Here is a 15,146-nt window from a genome sequence, read left to right as displayed (position 1 = left end):
CGAGCACAAGTTCAGGTGATGATGACTGGATTTCTCAAGCAAAATATCAGGCAGTTCGGCAAGCGTCTTTTTTCATGCTTATAACTAAACTCGTTTATTACATTGTTTTTAATAAGGTTTTTGAATTTTTTGTTTTTGATAATTTTTCTTATTTTCTTATCGTTTTCCACCATAGTTTTCATTTTTTTAAATTTTCACATGAATTCATAATCAAATTTCAATTAGTTTTCAAATCATGGCTAGGAATTTTGTAAAAAAATTAGGAAATTCGACTTTTTATAATGGTGTTAAACCTTAAATTAGAACTTAGTTTAAAATTTTAAGTTATATTTAATTGAATCTACCGAAGGACTAAACTTAAATGCTGACATGAGATTAACTTTGAGTTTAAAGACCATTAGATACAAACATGCAACTTTGAGTTTGATGAGAATTTGACACTAAAAAGTCCACTAACTCAAAATGGGATTTAGTGGGACAATGTTTTCAAATGATGATAATACTTAGCCATGCAAAAGTTGGCATTTTTCATTCACAAATGTTTGATCTTTCCACTAACTTGGTGAAAGTTTCACTCTCAAAGTCCAAAGTCAACAAATTTGACTTTTTGACTTTCAAAAATAAAAAGTCAACAATTCGACTTCTATTGTATTTTTGACCTAGTCAACAATTTGACTTTTAATGCAATTTTGACCAATTCCATTTAATTTCAAAATTAATTATAATAATCAATTTTAAAATTAAATAATATTAAATACTTAATTAAACAATTTAATTAATTTAATTTAATATTAAAATTCAACACTTATCCCAATTTATATGAATCCCTATTCATAATCTTGATATTTAAATCTTATTTAAATATCTCCCATTTTCTCTCTCTTTATGTTTAATTAACAATTAAACATTAGATTAAATATATCATATATATTTAACACTTTGCTCCAAAAATCGAATTTGAACACTTCAAATTTGTTCGTCATACTATTCTAAGGTTTAATCCGATATGAGCTAGTAGAGGGACCTCATGGACCTACAGATCATGGGCTTCAACGGTTTGCGTTTAACTGGTTAAACTCTTTAACCTAATTAACTACCATTCGTTAACTACCGGGTCACTCCACTAAAGATCAGTAGTTGCAGTCCTCGCTGTAAATATATCATGTCCACTTGATATAACCATGATTAGTAAGTTAACCCTTCATAGGTTGTTTGTAATAACGGCTGGGTCAAAAGCTGTTTACCCCCAAGATTACATCTTACTCCTTAAGTCCCACTAATCCTCTAATGAACAATTGGTTTGTGATCCAATCATTAAGGCTAATGAGAGGGTGGGGCCTCTTATTCAAGACCCGAAGTTAGCACTTAAGGGAACAACCTCTCTACTATCCCTAAAAGCGGGTAGGAGTGAATTCCGCCTTGTACCATATGTCCCCAGCTATCTACCCGATCTTATCCCTGAAATGGAAGGCTTATTGAGACGGCTCTGTTGAGCCAACCCTCACCCATGAAAATCTAAGGATAATCCCAAATAAACAGAAGTTCATAGTTAGCTCAGGATTAAGGTTAAGTTACTTAGGTCATCACTTTGAAATAGTTAGTCTTGAACAGTAAACAACATTATAAAGTAAGAGTGACTTAATTCTTTGTCCGATTTTACGCAAACTCATTGCATAGGACGCCCCACTCCTCATGTCAATACATGAACGAATCAGGATCATTTCGTTTGTAGCACTTTACAACAAATTGTAACAACTAATGAATGTGTCATATACTATAGACCGTTTTGACTATTTTCTAAACTTGATCCACTCTTATGTCTCCACATAAAGTTCATGTATTCAAATAATAGCCATGGATCTTTAATTTATTGGATTTAGAATTTACAAGTGCAATTCACATATTCAACAATAGTTTTATTAAATAAACATCAATAACATCTTTATTAATAATAGAATATGTTAATCATTATAAATTGTGATTTTTAGGACATACAACCTAACATAAATATCTTCCATTGCTGAAATTAAGGTGATAGGATTTTGGCCTGTGACATCCTCCCCCATCTAATTAGGCGACGACCTCGTCGCCTCCTCTTAGTATGATTGCATATTGTCTTCATGGTTCCACAAAGATAGCTCGTGCTCCCAACTTGACTCAGCCTCAGATAATCCTTTCCATTGTATGTACCAAGTATTCGATGTAGCATGAATGACTTCCTCGCCTTGGAATTTCTTGATGTGCGATGATTTTCGTTACAACACGGTCATGAGTAGTAGTGACTGCAGTAGGGGGTCTCTTGGATTCACCTTCTACTTGGATCTTCTTTATCAACATGACATGGTTTAGGAAAGCTTACGTGAAATACGAGATGAACCTTAAGATGAGAGGGCAGAGTGATGCGATATACGAGCTTCCCAATCCTTTTTTCCACAAGAAATGACCCCTCACGACAAGAAAAACCACCTTTCTTGACATTTGAAATTTTAAATACTTGACGTTTTTATGAAAAATCTCAAGAAATAGGTGATTTTAAAGAAAAAACATAAAGAATTGATTTTAAAAAGTGGGGGTTGTGCATTTTTCCTGGAAAATATAGTACTTGACGTTTTAAAAATGTCAAGTTCAATTAATGGATTCTTGATGTTTTAAAAACGTCAAGAATTGTAGAATATATAGGATAGTAGCATTGCAACGCTACGTATTTTTATGGAAAAATGAAAAACATGCGCCTACACATGCAGCGTTGCAATGCTCTCAATAGTGTTGCAACGCTACAGGTTTTGACAGGAAAATTGTGCGCTATTCAACAACATTGCAACACTCTTTTTGTAGTGATGCAACACTATCAGACAGATTTAAAAAAAATTCCAGCGGATTTAGTCGATTTTATTCGTAATACACTCCAAATCTTCTTGGTTTTTCACTTCCCTATGATGCATCTTTGTTATTCCATCAATTTTGAAGAGATTCTTCATTGAGGTAAGTAGATTTGAGGCATGGACTTTCAAAGTTAGGGCTTAATCTTGATTTTCTTGTTTAGATGGGTTTAATTCTTGATTTTCTTGGTTTGATTAGGCTTAATCTTGATTTTCTTGTTTAGATTAGGCTTAATCTTGTTTAGAGTAGGTTTGATTTTTTTTAGTTTAAGGCATGAAGTTTCGAAGGATTTGATTTTCTTGGTTTGAGGCATGAACTTTCAAAGTTAGGGCTTGAGGCTCGAACTTTCAAAGTTAGGGTTTAATCTATCATGTTTTTCTTGAATCTCATAATAAACTCTTGTGTCATATTGTTCTTGAATGAGATTGGATTTTAGAGAACTTGCCAAAGTTGGGATTGCCAATTTAATTCAATGCTTTGCCAAAGTTAGGGCTTTAATTTTAGAGAACAGGTAATAACTTGCCACTTTTCTTTAATTAAATGCTTGCCAAAGTTAGATATGTCAATGTGTCTAATTTGTTAGGGCTTTATGAACTAAGTAATTGAAGGATCTCATATCTAAGAGTTCCATGAGCGCGTTCGGATCGCTCCGATCTCACAGTGACCGAAATACAAATATATACATTCAACACATCCAGTTATGCAAACAAATCTAATTATCGGCATGCTACGAACAACAAATTAACAAAGGGACAGAGTTCCATACCAGTTGAAGACAATCTTCACACTCCGGAACTCCAACGCAACGAAACCCTCCAAGTGATCGACCAACACCCGACGGATACGTCGACTGCAGCAGCACGTACAACGCGAACTCACGACCGCAACGGGGACGACACCACCACTAAAGAACCCCGGGTATTCTCGAAGTGAAAACCCAAAGGGTGGGCTTTGGTGAATTTGGTAGAGGAAGAAGGAAACACAAATCGTGTAGGCGATAAGCAGGTGGGAGGGAAAACAACGCTATCGCATAGCAGAAGTGCTTATTGTTTAGAAGGAGCTACACGATCGTGTAGGATTTACTGAACAATCGTTTAGGAAAAGGTATACGATCGTTTAGTTAAATCGACACACAATACGATCATTTAGAGAAGCTATCTGATCGTGTAGGCGAGAGTTTGCGATCGTTTAGGCACACAAAGGAAAATCGTTTAGGGTGAGAAAATCTATCGTATAGTCTTTTGAACGATCGTTTTCTTTCACCAACACGCGCTTCACGAAATCTTTTGGGCGAATGACTTACTACGCAAAAATGAAAACAATTTTCATTTTAATTCATCGGTTACAATAACTGATGCTGTCCACTAACCCACGTCCGAACGTGAAATTTGGCATAATTATCTTATAATTAACCGACTAATTAATTAATAAATATAATCACATTATATTTTTATCCTATAGTTTGATATCACATATCTACTATAGTATTTTCTCCTCTACTTGATATAAATCATATTTATATCTAATTTCCTTCAAAATAATGTATCTCATACATTTAGTTAATTATATCATATATAATTAACCAATCCAATTATATCATATATAATCGAACTTCCTCTTGTCAATTTGAACATTTCAAATTAACCCAAATATTGGTTCTCAACTTTATCCAAGCTACCCAGGGGACCTAATGGATCTGTGGCTCGAAACTCCAACGGTACGTGAATAGCTGACTAAACTCTTTAGCCACGAGATCCACCATCAGTTAACTGTCAGGCATTCCACTAAAGACCAACAATTGAACTCTCCTTACCGCAGATATATTTCAGTGTCTATCGGATATAACCAATCATGAGTACGATGACCCTTCACAGATGCTCGTAAGTACAACTGGGCCAAATTACCGTTATGCCCCTGTAGTTACATCTTACTCCTTAAGTACCATTGAATCCTTTAATGAACAATACAACATAGTCTAACTATGTGTGAACACCTCTCGGGCCAAGAGAATGTGTGTGGTGCCACATCGTTCACTGTCCTAGGAAAACTAGCCACGCTCTCCCATTTCCATTCTGGCACCTCCAATGGCTGTAGCAAGTCCACTAGCTTCTGCCTTGGGGCCTTCACCTGTTGACAGACTAAACATTTGCTGATATAGTCAACTATCTCCCTTTTCATATTGGGCCACCAATAATACCGCTTCAAATCTTGGTACATTTTAGTACTACCTAGATGCATCGAGAATGGGGAGTTGTGAGCTTCTGTCAACAATTCCCCCTTCAGGCCATCATCTGTCGGTACACATAACCGTCCCTAATATAGAAGGCCCTGGTCCACCAACATGGAAAATTCACTGGCCTGGCCTGACCCTACCTGATGACATTTATAAACCAGGTCCGGATCACCCTATTGTGCAACAATAATCCTTTGCCTCAAGGTTGATCGTACTGTCAACTGACCTAGCTGCGAAGTGACTTCCCCCACTGCCACTGCAATCTTTGCTCGCTCCAGATCCTTACACAACTAAACCTGCCTAGTGATCAAGGTGGCCGAATGAGCGGTCTTTCGACTGAGGGCATCAGCCACAACATTTGCCTTACCTAGGTGGTAGAGGATCTCACAGTCATAATCCTTTACTAACTCGAGCCACCTGCGCTGCCTCATGTTTAACTCTTTTTGGGTGAAGAAGTATTTCAGACTTTTGTGGTCGGTGAAAACTTGGATCCTTTCCCCATACAAGTAGTGCCTCTAGATGTTCAGGGCAAACACCACCGCTGTCAGTTCCAAGTTGTAAGTAGGATAGTTTCTGTTGGGATTGGTGTCCTAATTCTCCAGAAGTCCCGTTGTTTTATAAAGATACACATTGTTCAATGAATAAAATAAGTGTTATTTAATTATGGTATTTACTCATATCCAATAAACAAAGCTCAATGGTTATCTTATGTGAACTTAAACATGTATATATGATATACAAGAGGATCATGCCTCAAGTGATAACCTAAATAGGTATGTAGTATAAGGATTAAGGTGGGATACATGATCCTAGTGGCACTACGGATACGACCTGCTTTGTAGAAGTTTGCAAGTGTTATAAACTACTACAAATGGTAGATCCTAACCATTCATGTGGAGACGTGCGAGCGGGGATATCCTATACAAAGAGTTTGTATAAGACCTGGACCATGAGATGACTAGACTCTATATATATTGTCGTTGATACTAAAAACTTACATCTCACCTAAATAACCATAAGTGACACGACCTCAATCCTGAGTGTTTTGGGAACTCCTGCCATTGAGGGCGGTCCTTTGATTAGTATGGGTGAGAGTGGCCAGATTTCCAACTTAACATGCCTACCTTTTTGGGGACTTATCTGATCTGGGAGCTGGTAACTCAATCCACAATATGGAATTCACTTCTTTCCTGAAGCAGGGATAAGTAGAGAGATTGCTCCCTTAAGAGCTGATTCCGGGGCTTGAACATAGTGGTCACAACTTCTCTTTGGAAAAGAAGACCCAGTCATAGTAGGACTATGACTTATGTTCATGAGAGGAATCAGTGGTACTTAAGGAGAAAGATGTAACTACAGGGGCATAAAGGTTATTAGCCCAACTGTACTTATGAGCGATCTGTGAAGGGTTGTCGCACTGCTCATTGGTTAAGATGGGCATATAATATATCTGTGGTAAGGAGAGTTCAACTGTCTGTCTTTAGTGGAGTGTCTGGCAGTTAATGGATGATGGATCCTGTAACTAAAGAGTTTAGTCAGTTATTCACGTACCGTTGGAGCTTCGAGCTACAGGTCCATGAGGTCCCCTTGGTAGCTTAATGGATTGAGTTGAGGATCAGTTCTTGGTGTTGATTTGAAATGTTTAAATTGACAATAGGTATTTTGATTATATATGATATAATCGGTATGATGTATGAGATACATCTAGTGGATGATTGATGTAAATGAGATTTACATCATGTACCATGGAATAAAAAAATAACTATGGTTTATATGTTTCATGAGATGAAATATTAAAACTATAGATTATAAATATAGTATGATAAGTTAGTTATCATTTATATTTATAATAATATTAATTATTGGATAATTAATTCTTTTTCTTTTAAATAACCAAAGTAGTGGGTGGTTATTGAATCATGGTAACCGTGAGTTTAAAAGAAAAATGGTTTTCCTATTTTGAAAATGAAGTTTTTCAAAAAGATTGAAAAAGTTTTTGAGATTTTTCTCTTCGTAAAAAAGAAACTCACGAAGTCGTCAAGTAAATATGGATTTACTAAACGACAGCTGAGCGAGCTAAACGATAGTGCAGAATAGAGTTAAGCGATCGTGCAATATTTACTAAACGTCGCATAGTTTTGCTAGACGATCGCTGGCCCAAGGTAAACGATCGTATAGAGTCTGTAGGCAACAGACCGAGCAAAACGATGAGCTAAACGATCGCATAGCTTTTGCTAGAAGATCGCTTAGCTTTATCTAAACGATTGGGCATTAACCTATACAATAGGTCTCCGCCATCTCCCACTTGCCCAGTCGTGTACGCGATCGATGTTTCCTCCTTCGTTTGCCTCATACCAAGTTCGAACAGAGCCCACCCTCTAGATTCTCACATCGAGAATACCAAGGTCTCCTTGTTGGTTGTGTCAGACTCAACTCGACACCGTCGAGGTTTTCTGGAGGCCGTTCGTGTTGTGAAGGAGTTTGTGACCAAGGCGATCCTTGAGGGCAAGCGCGAAGTGTTCGTGCAGTGTTGCGATCGTGTAGATCGGGCGTTCGGGGCTGCTGTTGTTCGAGCGTTCGTGCGCAACGAAGTGTAGAGATGCTTCTACCATTGTGTGTAGAATTTAATCTCTTTATGCATTTGTATTGTTCATGCTGTAATTTCTGCATTTGAATTGTATAACCGCTTGTTTGAAGTCGACTGTAAATATATGTTCATTCATGATTGTAATTTGGAATAATCGTTCTTCTGCTGCTCATGGAAATTGCGCATCTGATTTCCTTTAGTTTCACTCATGGTTTTTCAATTGGCGGAAGGCATAGGCGACCACTCTACCATGCTGCATAAGCACACAACCTAAACCCTTTTTAGAAGCATCACTGTAGATCATGAAATTCTCGGAGCCATCTGGTACTGTGAGAACCGGTGCTGAAACCAACCTCTGCTTGAGGTCCTGAAAAATGTCCTCACAAGCTTTTCTTCAAACAAACGAAGCTCCTGGTTAGCCGAGTCAACGGTGTGGCCATGCTAGAGAAATTATCTACAAACCTACGATAGTACCTAGCCAACCCCAGGAAACTACGCACCTCGCTGACCGTTGTAGGGCGGAGCCAATTTGTAACGGCCTCAATCTTAGTTGGATCCACTGAAACCCCCTCCTTCGACACCATATGCCCAAGAAAGGACACCTTTCGTAGCCAGAACTCGCACTTAGAAAACTTTGCATACAATTTGTTTTCCCTTAGCGTTCCTAGGACTTTACGAAGATGTTCCTCGTGTTCCGCCTCTGTCTTAGAATAGACCAAGATGTCATCAATGAAAACAATTACAAATGTGTCCAGGAAATCCCTAAACACCCTATTCATCAAATCCATGAATAACGCTGAAGCATTGGTCAGACCAAAAGACATTACAATGAACTTGTAATGTCCGTATCGGGATAAGAACACAGTCTTCGGGATATCATTATCCCTTATCCTCAGTTGATGGTAACCTGACCGTAGGTCAATCTTGGAAAATACAGTAGCACCATGTAGCTGGTCAAACAGGTCATTGATCCTAGGAAGCAGGTACTTGTTCTTGATGGCCACCTTATTCAACTCCCTGTAGTCTATGGATAAGCGTAACGATACATCATTTTTCTTCACAAACAACACTGGTGCATTCCACGGAGAAACATTAGGTCATATGTGTGAACCCCGAATCCTAATTTCTCTACTTGATTATGTTCCCTAGTGAGATCAGTGTTGTGAGTAAGTTGATGTGGAAACTGGTGTATAAAGGTAGAGAAAAGAGGAAATTTGGAAGCTTGACTTTTGGGGAAAAACTTGGAAAATTTGGCTAAGTATAAAACTTGTGTGATAGATGCGTTGTAAGGGTGGTGATGGATGCGTTGGTGGTGGTATGCGGCTGAAGGAAGGAAAATTGAAGTGATGCATTGGAAGGTTGGATGGCACAAAGCAAGGCATGCATTGGAAGGGTGGTATGCGTCGATGCGCAGCGCCTAGCCAAGCGTCCATGCGTCGAGTGCCTCTGCCAAGCGCTCAGCCTATGCGTCGAGTGCCCTGCCTAGAGGCCATGCATCGAGCACCCCAGCCTATGCGTCGAGCGCCCTGCCGAGCGGCCATGCATCGAGCATCCTTGCCATGCATCGAGTGCCCCGCCGAGCGACCATGCATTGAGCATCCCTGCCATGCATCGAGCGCCCTGCCAAGCGCCCATGTGGCCGAGCGAGCCCTGTGATCGATGCCCAGCGCCTATGGCACACACCCATGCGTCGGTGACCAGCGCTTATGCCAAGCGCTATGATCCCATGCCGAGCGAGCCTTGTGGTGATACCTAGTGAGCCATGCGTCGAGGACGAGCGACCATCCTATGCGTTGGTGTTGGTTGGCTCTTGCGTTGGTTAGGACTTGCGGTGACTAAGTGAGTTGGCTTGCTATGTGTTGATTATGGACTATGCGTTGAACATCCAAGGATTTGTGGACGCATATGAAAGATGAGCTCACATAGAGGACGTCATCAAACATGTGTCTTCTTGAGAGGAAACCTTAAGCCTTAAGGAATTGAGGTGGTTGCATAAGAGGACATGCAATTTGAAGCCCATGCGTTGGCTACGTAGGAGAAGGACACTTAGAATTGCGTGTATTAAAGGTTGTGTTGTTAGTGTGAGGAGAAAACACTTGGACATGCAACCAAGTAGGAGGTGTCGACCTTAGAGAGTATTTGGACGCATAAATAGGGAAAAGGACTTCATTTTCAGATCACAATTAAAAAAGACATTAAAAAGAGTGAGAAAGTTGAGTAAACTTTGCGTTGAGAGCAAAATCCATGCGTTGATCATAGAACTTCAAAGAGGACGCAGTGGACAGTGAAGTCTGAAAAACAGCATCAATTTGGGACGAGGATTTCTCCCAATATACTCATGCATTTGGAGTGATTCCAAAGCCACCTAAAAGCTCTGAAAGTCTAGTTTTAGGGTAGGGCTGCCGAAAAAAAATCTCTAAGGGATCAGGCTGGAAACTGAGAAGAAGACAGAAGGGTCAGGCTATCAGGTAAGCTTAGAGCCAGTCTTGAAGATTTTGAGATTACGGCAAAACCATGAGGATTTCTAAGCTCAAAGTTTAGGGTAAGCTTTCTGAGATATTTTAGAACATGTTTGTAGAAGGAAGTATCTCAAATTAAGGCTTAGAACTATGAGTAATTTGAGTTGTAAATTGAATCCAGATTCTAGGGGTGAAAAGGGAGCCCGTGGTAAACAAGGAACTTCTAGAGTGAAAAGTTCCTAAGCGATCGAGGTGAGTAACTAAAACATTTGACTAAAATTATTGATTTACAATGTTTTAAAGAAAGCATGTTTTAAAGAAGATTATTCTCATGCCAACTAGTTTTACAAAGTGATTTCCAAGCAAACCATGAGTTATGTTTTAAACGCATGCATGTGTGGAAAGTTTGTTGAAAAACTATTTATATGTGTTAAATATACTCAGCGTGCATTAGTATCTTGAAAGCCATGTTTTTATATGTGTTCTACTTTACATGCTTTAAAGAGAAAGTCATTTATGACTAGTTTTACTTAAAACGTGATACCGAAGGACATTTAAGAAGGTATCCACCCAACTAGATACCAAAGGACATTTGAGAAGGTATGTAACCAACTTGGTACTGAAGGACGTTTGAGAAGGTACCAGACCAACTTGATACCGAAGGACATTTGAGAAGGTATCCTAGCAGCTCGATACTGAAGGACATTTGAGAAAGTATCTGAGCAGAAGTACCTAAGGTATGACAGTACTTAGTATGGCCACATGCACGCAGGTAGTTAGAGTCAGAGATTGAGGAAAAGGGTTCTCTCTTGACTAGCAGTTGGTGTTGGGATTATTTTTAACCATAGTACGGTTATTTTCAACAAAGAAACAATTTTAATGTTTTATGATTAAAACAGCTTTATATGCTTTATGCTTGGAAAATGTTTATACTGCAGTACAAGGTACTGTAGAAAGCTTATATTTCAGTTAAACTCTTTATTGAGATTTTTGCATGAGAATCAGTTAACTTTCTTAAGTCACTCATTGGGCTAGCAAGCTCATCCCATTTTCAAATGTTTTCCTTTCCCCCAGGTAGCGGTCAAATCCTCAGAAGATAGCTCTGCATCTGCTCCGCCACTAAAGGATAAAGATATTGTAACCCGTCTGTTAGGTGGTTACTGTAAATATTGTACACATGTTTCCGTTGTTTATATAGGGACTAGGGTTTTTGGGCTTTGGGACTTGTGAATCTAGTGTTGTAATTACACTAAACATGTTATGTTTCTGAATTAATAAATTTTTGGCCTAAAGACATTCCGCTGTATATGAGTTATATCTTGGTATCAGAGTTATTTCGCAAGAGTTATTAGGCAGTAAGTGTCAACCAAAGGGTTGATAACTGCTGCAGTCACGCCTTTTCTCAGGCTAAGAAGGTGGTCTGGGGCGGGGTGTGACAGTATGAACCTCTTATCAAGCAGTTCCTGCAACTGGACCCTCAGTTCTTTCAATTCGGCCAGAGCCATTCTGTACGGAGCTTTAGATATGGGAATAGTGCCCGACTCCAGCTCGATCGCAAAATCAATCTCCCTTGGTGGAGGCAACCTTGGAAGTTCTTCTAGAAACACATCGGGATAATCTCTCCCAACTGGCTCAGAGGTTAGAGCAATTGTGTCAACTACGCTAGCCACGATACTCCAGACACCTTGGTTAATCAACCTCTTGACCTTTACTGCTGAAATCACCTTGGGCAAAACTACCGTTTCGACCCTCTTGAACTTAAAACTGGCTTTCTTAGGGGGGTTAAAAATCACCTCCTTACGAGAACAGTCTATGCTAGCATGGTTGGTAGCCAACCAATCCATGCCCAGAATTACATCAAAGTCACGCATGTTTAACACTATTAGAGTCACATCAAGGGTGCGATTCGCTATTTCTAACTGACACGCTTTTATCTTTTCACTTGCTATCATAATTTCTCTTAACGATGTAGATATTGATAAAACATAACCCAAGGGTTCTAAAACTAGCATAACATGCTTTACGAACAACGATGAAATGAAAGAGTGAGACGAGCCAGAGTCAAATAATGCCAAGGCATAGTGCCCCAAGATTGGGAGCGTACCTGTCACTACTGTTCCCGAATGCTCAACTTCCCGACGACTAGTGGCATAGACCCGACCCTGCTGTTGCTATCGATTTGAAGTACCCTAATGCGAATTCGGGGGCTGACCCCCTGCACTTCCGGAACCACTACTAGGGCATTGGTCCGCCGTATGCCCTGCCTGCTTACATCTGAAAAAGTCCCCATGCCAATCAGACAGCGTCCCAATGACGCTTCCCACACGACTTACACATCGGTATTTCCCTCCAAACTCCTCCTAAAATAGTAGCTTGTCGTTGGACGTGCCCTAGCGTTCTGTCTATACTCTGAACCTTCTGCGGAGGTCTTAGAGCTTTCTGCTTAGCTTTCCTTTTCTAGCCCAGGGTAGGTTCCTCCGTCAAGGACTTCAGGAAATCTATCCCTGAAGGACAATCCACATGTGCTGCCACTTGGAATGCTGCGGCGTAGGTGGGAGGCTCCAGAGCTTGCACAATACCTCACACCCCATCCTGAAGTCCTTGCACAAATATTTTAGCCCTTTTTGCTTCCGTAGACACCAGATCAGGGGTGAAGCAAGACAACCTGTCAAACTCATCCTCATACTCCTCTACTGTCATGGTCCCCTTCTTTAGATTCATAAACTTAGCCTGCTTGTTGTACCTCACGTGAGCAGAAAAGTACTTCTCGTAAAATCGCTCTTTGAACTGGTCCCATGTGGCTTGGCCCCCACTGGCTTCTATCATTCTCTCAGCTGAGCGCCACCAGCGCTTGGCATTATCGATGAGAACAAAAGTAGCACACTGCAGCTTCTGCTCCTCTGGACACCTCATGTACTGAAAAATCCCCTCCATAGTGGACAACCACAACTCTACGTTTGTGGGGTCTTTTAGGGACACATTAAACATCGGGGAATCATACTTCTTGAAGTTCTGTAGATATCCGACCTCCAAGGAAGGGCCGGCCATAGTCTGGTTCAGAGCCTTATTTTGATTCTGAACTTGTGGTAACGGGACCGACGAGGATGGCACTTGCTGTGACTGTGTGTGCTGAGCTATCTGCTCAGCCACCATATCCCTTAGCTGCTCTACTATGGCCTGTGTATGACATTTCCAATAGCTACAGCCATGGTCCTATACTCGAAGGGTCACGAGGTGGCGAGTCCCACACTTCTTGGCTCTACACCTCAAAGTCTTGTATTTCAGGGTCTTGCTCTCCAACTACTTTCTTACCTCGACTGTCCCTTCGTCTAGTTCGTGGTGCCATACTTGATAACCACACCTAACACTTTAATAAACGCTAGTAAGGTAAACCATCGAACAACTACACAATAGGTAAGGTTTCATACATAATTCCCTAAAGAACTTTAAACGACATACTTGGCGATGACGAGAGATCCATTTGTAGCCATAAGGAACAGTTTGGACACACGATGTAAGTTAGTCCACAGAACCTAAAACTTAGGTTCTGATACCAACTGTAACGACCGAAATTTCTAGTATGTTTCTAGGACGCTACTCTATACATGCATAGGCTTGCCAATACATTTCTCGAAGAATAATTAAATAAAAGAGATAAAATTTTTATTTCATTAAATAAAGCTCAAATAAATAAAGAAGAGAAATCCTGAAAATACCGTTCGAAGTACCCCTAACCCAACTTTAAAATAAATAACAATTAAATAAATCAATAAATAAAATCAAGGAATATTTCATAAGATTTAAAATGCCTGACTCCTAAACCAAACACTAGACATGAAACCTAAGTGCAGAAGTAATAGTTCATCTAAATGGCCAGGTCACGGATCTCTCTTGTCATGCGCCAGTCTATCTTTGCCCTTACCTGAAAAAAATATGAAAGGAAAAGGATGAGTATAAAAATATACTCAGTAAGCGACCCATTACTGGGCCCACTCAGTGATATGTTAGCCTTCCCATTGGGACACAAGTGCACAATGGCATCGTAGGCATAAGCAGAGGCATAGGCATAAACATAAGGGGCGAACCCGAAGGCACGCTTTCATAAGTAGTGACCTCGGTGGGTACTAACATAAACATAAGTGGTGGTCCCAAAAGGACACCGTACATAAGCATAGGGTGTGGGCCCGAAGGCTCACGGCATGCGGTGTACATAGCCCAATGGAAACACTAACAGTCACTGCAATCTCATGCAATCTCTTACAGACATAAGCATTCATCCAACGTCATAAATCATGCTAAGACTACATAATCGTTCACCATTCATCCATTCATATACAGATATATAAAAATATTACATTCCAATTAGAACTAGTGGTACGCATGCTTAAGTTTGCGGGCAAACCGTCAGTAAATCGCTTACCTTGGGTTTAGGCCCACGCAAAAGAAATCAAATAGCTAAAACTCCCTCCTAAATTAGGAAAGGCTTGAGTCAAAGCCCCTGACACCAACCACAAACACACAGTTCAATTTGTGGGGTGAATCCCCAAAATTCAAACAAATTAATTCAGCGATCCTCATACAACTTACCTCCAAAACTTGCCAAAAATAACCAAAAATAACCAATGAAGGCTTTGGCGGCTGCTACAACGCCTTAGAACCTCCACTTTAGTCTCCTGATTCAACATTGGACCAAACGTCAAGTCAAGATTTCACTAAATAGCCAAGATCTTTCAAGAAACCTCAAAAGAACTGACCAAAACAACCAAGTTCTTACCCTACAATACGTGAACAGAGGCCACATGAGCAAGCTCGATGCTGTACGGACGACCACTGCCGCAGGTGTCGACAGCCTTGACGACGACGGTAGGATGCAGCTGAGGACGACTGCAGATGGCGTGGCTCACGTCTTTATGGCGACAGCGGACCTGATTGAGGTCGATGGAGGCAGTCGGCACAAGTCTAAAACGGCAAACTGAAGTAGGGACGCGTG

General features: G+C 40.2%; 1 protein-coding gene across 1 annotated transcript; it reads right to left on the bottom strand.

Moving 5' to 3' along the window:
* Nucleotides 1-12,736: 12,736 nt before the first annotated feature.
* On the bottom strand, nt 12,737-13,309 carry LOC150037817 (uncharacterized). The gene has a single exon (XM_090311035.1). The coding sequence runs from the start codon at nt 13,307-13,309 to the stop codon at nt 12,737-12,739; it is 573 nt and encodes a 190-aa protein (XP_090167161.1).
* Nucleotides 13,310-15,146: the final 1,837 nt, after the last annotated feature.

The sequence above is a fragment of the Benincasa hispida genome, chromosome 2, assembly GCF_027475165.1.
Source record: "Benincasa hispida cultivar pf3 chromosome 2, pf3_genome.v1.1, whole genome shotgun sequence".
Classification (NCBI taxonomy): domain Eukaryota; kingdom Viridiplantae; phylum Streptophyta; class Magnoliopsida; order Cucurbitales; family Cucurbitaceae; genus Benincasa; species Benincasa hispida.
The sequence above is the reverse complement of the archived record's forward strand: the minus strand, read 5'-3'. Positions and strand labels throughout refer to the sequence as shown.

Coding starts and splice junctions, on each gene's coding strand:
- LOC150037817 (XM_090311035.1), bottom strand. CDS start 13,309: ATGGTGGCTGAGCAGATAGCTCAGCACACACAGTCACAGCAAGTGCCA.